Source organism: Micromesistius poutassou, assembly GCF_964030765.1.
Source record: "Micromesistius poutassou genome assembly, contig: SCAFFOLD_1345, whole genome shotgun sequence".
Classification (NCBI taxonomy): domain Eukaryota; kingdom Metazoa; phylum Chordata; class Actinopteri; order Gadiformes; family Gadidae; genus Micromesistius; species Micromesistius poutassou.
In genome coordinates this window covers 964-4668 of record NW_028176843.1, presented here as the reverse complement: position 1 = coordinate 4668, position 3705 = coordinate 964, and the positions used below count along the sequence as shown (strand labels likewise).

General features: G+C 56.6%; 1 protein-coding gene across 1 annotated transcript; it reads left to right on the top strand.

The window, feature by feature from the left end:
* Window positions 1–872: 872 nt before the first annotated feature.
* On the top strand, window positions 873–3445 carry LOC311377528 (uncharacterized protein; the record flags this gene model as incomplete). The annotated part of the gene is made up of 3 exons (XM_084491395.1): window positions 873–960; window positions 1645–2727; window positions 3385–3445. Coding segments are annotated over 3 exons (1232 nt in total), but the record flags the coding sequence as incomplete, so codon positions are not given.
* Between the last annotated feature and the right edge of the window lie 260 nt (window positions 3446–3705).

The following is a 3705-nucleotide window of genomic DNA, read 5'->3' as shown; positions in this document are numbered from 1 at the left end:
TGTTACCGTTAGACTTGTTATGGTAATTGCTTCCCTATGCAGTCAAATATACTTCAACGACTTAGTCAGTAGTCAGTAGTAGCCAGGAGGGGGAGAGCAGAAGGACGTCATTGCACGCCGTTGTCGTTACAACTCTGGGATTCATATTCGGGAATGCTCCTGGAAAGAGGTGTGCTCCCCTTGCAGTCCAAAGTCTATATATGCGTTGGGTGGCGCTTCCGCTGGGAGATTGGACAGCGCAGACACGGTCGCAGGCCTTATGTTGAGCCAAGAAGTCTGGCCAAGAAAAGGCTTTGTCTAATGATTATCTTCCGGGCTGGACAAAAATGTTTTATATTTAACTCCGGGGAGCTGCAGTTGTCATTTCTTTGTTACGGGAGCTCAGCGGGGCTGCATCAAAGTTTTTAAAGATGACATTAAAAATACTTTGTCTCTCTGACCCTAGGATGAGGAGGACACGCCCCCACTGACTCCCGTCACAGACCTCTCCCCCTAGTCCTGGCCTCTGATTGGACCGTCTGCTCGCAATCGCCATGTCGTCTCTGTTCATATCCGCCCCGTCGTCCGGCAAACCCAAGCCCACCATCCCGCCCAAACCCTCGTTCGACGGCGGTGACCCGCCCGCCCAGGACGAGGAGGTCACCCCCGCCCAGGCCCCCGCCCCCGCCCCCGCCCCCGCCCCCGCCGGGAAGGTCAAGAAGATCGTGGACAGTTTGAGCCAGAGTCAGGCCGCGGTGAACGCCGCCCCCCCGGAGCCCAAGGCGGTGAAAAAGGCCCCCACGGTGAAGCCCAAGCCCAAGACCAAGCTGGGCGCGGCCCGGGTGGAGGAGGCGGAGCAGGCGCCGCCGCTGCCCGAGAAGCAGAGCCGGCGGCTCAAGCGGGCCAACGCGGCCCGGCCGCAGGGTGCGCCCCCTGGAGGGGAGGAGGGCAACGACCTCGGCGTTGAAGGAGGCCGATCAGGTAGGAGTGGTTTTAATTAATTTCTGAGTCCGTGTTGCGTTTTTACGTACTGTCATTGTCGTGTTTTTACATTTGCTGTTAAATCCGTAGAACAAATGAATTGGCTTATTATCAGCTAGCTGGAAAGCCTCCCTTATTGTTCATTAAATGCCCCTAATGGACATCGATAGGTGTTTAGATATATCCTGTGTGTGTGTGTGTGTGTGTGCTCTGTGTATTCTGTTGTGTATGTGCATGTGTGTGGTTGTTCGCTCATATGTCCACGTGCACAAGTCCCGCCACATGAGCAGGTTCCACTTTTTCTTCTTCATCAGTTCCTTATTTGGGTTACCTGTCAGTATTGACTATAATAATAAGGAAATCATGGTAATCTAACTTTGTCTTTCAGCAGTTGTTTTTTTGTATTATTCCTATGAGATCTAACTGGCCTGTCTTGACCTTAATTGCTTTATGTTTTAGGTATTTAGGTCATAAAAACACAGTCCACAGGCCTTTTCTAACATGGTATACAAGGGCTTGAAGTTGGGATCGACGTCAACACCAAAATGCTTCGTTCACTATAGGATTCATACATTACGTGCGCAAGCCTCCATTGTCATGTGATGTAAAAAATGAGTTGAATAACCATTACGTCCCCCACCCCCCTCCCTCCCTCCCCTCCCCTCCCCTCTCTCCCTCGTTCAGCCCCTGATGGAAAGGAGGTGGAGCTTCAGCTGCCGGGTGGAGGCGGGGCGGAGGCGGAGCACTGCGGGGACCGCGCCCTCGGCCCCACCTGCGCCCCCAGGTGCGGCTGCGTGTGTCACTTCCAGCGGCCCGGCATGCGGCTGGTCTGGGTGCCCGTGCTAGGCGCCTCCCACCAGGGGGAGAGGGAGAGGGAGGGGGAGGGGGTGGACCAGTCGGACGGGGCTGGGCTGGAAGACGAGGAAGTAGAGGAGGAGGAGGCGGCGGAGGTGGAGGAGGTGGAGGAGGTGCTGGTGGTGGTGGTGGAGGAGGAGGAGGAGGAAGGGGAGGAGGAGGGAGACGGGGCGGGCGAGGGCCAGAGCGAGGGGGAGGAGGCCGGCGACAGGGCAAGGAAGGCGCTGTTCCACCACACCCTGAACGCGGTGATCAGCGACACCCACCGCCGCCGCTCCGACCCGGGCCTCCACAGCCTCCTCAAGCAGCACGCCCCCCGCTCGCCCCCCGTCCCCGCCAAGCGCACGCACTCCTCCCTGGCCCAGCTGGGACCCCCGCCGGGCGAGGTGGAGGAGGAGGAGGAGAGCATCTACGAGTCCACGCTGCCGCAGACCACGCCGCCGCCGTCGTCGTCGTCGTCGTCCACGCCCGCTTCCTGTCGGGAGCTGGACATCCCCCTGATCCGGGTGAGGAAGCCCCAGAGACGGACCAAGCTGTCCCCCAGCCTCTCGGAGCCCACCTCGGACTTCCAGCTGGAAGCCGACCCCGCCCCCCCCGCCGGCGGCGCAGAGGACGCGGCCCCGCCCATCCCGGAGCGGGTACCCTTGGTGCCGCGGGGCGGGGGCGTGGCCCTCCCGCAGCCCACGGCGCAGGAGTGGCGGGCGCTGCAGCAGCCGCTGTCTCCCAGCCGCCCCGCCCCCTCGGAACCGCCACCGCCGACGCCCGCGCGGAACCTGGCCGCCGCCACCGCCGCCGCCCCCACCCCCCCCGTCAGCCCCATGTTCCACCGCAGGGCCCCGCTGCTCCCGCCCCCCAGGACGGACCCCAGGAGGCTGAGCAGCGCCTCCTCCCTCTCCCTCACCTCCATGAAAGGTGAAGCAGCAGCCGTCAGTCACCTAGAAAACCCCCCCGCCCTTCACAGAGAGCGCCGGCGTAGCGCTGGCTGTGGGGCGGCGCGGGCCGCAGACTAACCCAGACTGACCCTAGACCGGTCGGTAGTGTTCTGAGTGACGCCCTAGTGTTTTTTCCCTACGGCGACGCCCCTGTGAAAGGGTCTGCGCTGTGAATTGAGTGACTTAAATGTTAGCCAATAGAATCGACCCTCATGAGGTTGTTTTTTTGGTCATTAGACCCTTTTCCCAGAGGCTTCATCGAAGGACCAACCCAGGTGTTGCTCATTACACTAATAATCGAATCAATCTAATCTAAGTAGACTCATCTTCGTAGGTGTAGCTACTATCTGTGCCCTGGTACATAAAAAATAAAGACATGATTGGAGAAATGATATTGTAATGATAGTGAAAACTAGCGGCGGTCATTGGTCATTTCACTTGAGTATTACTGCCTTGGGAAATATGTTCCAAAAATCCAATTCAAATCTAATCATCTCGTTATTACATCCATATTTTGCCAACTCTGCTGGGTACTGTTCAGTGTTACTTGTGCTGTATCTGATATGCAACTTTATTATACAGTCGTAGCAGTATGTGTGATTTTTTTTTTCTCTGGATTCTCCTTCTCTCCTCGTAGAAGAGAATGGGTGTCCTGAAGAAGATGAAGATAAGGAGGTGGAAGAGGAGGAGGAAGAGGCGTGAGTTGTTAATTCACCACAATCCACTCCCATTTTCCCATCTTAGATTTATGGATTTTAATTTGGTGGATCGTTTTTAGATTTTGGGGATTTTTCTGCCATATTTGTTCTTTATTTATTTAAAGCTGATTCTACGCTGACTAACCTCTCTCTCTCTCTCTCTCTCTCTCTCTCTCTCTCTCTCTCTCTCTCTCTCTCTCTCTCTCTCTCTCTCTCTCTCTCTCTCTCTCTCTGTCTTTCACGCCTTTCTATTCCTTCCT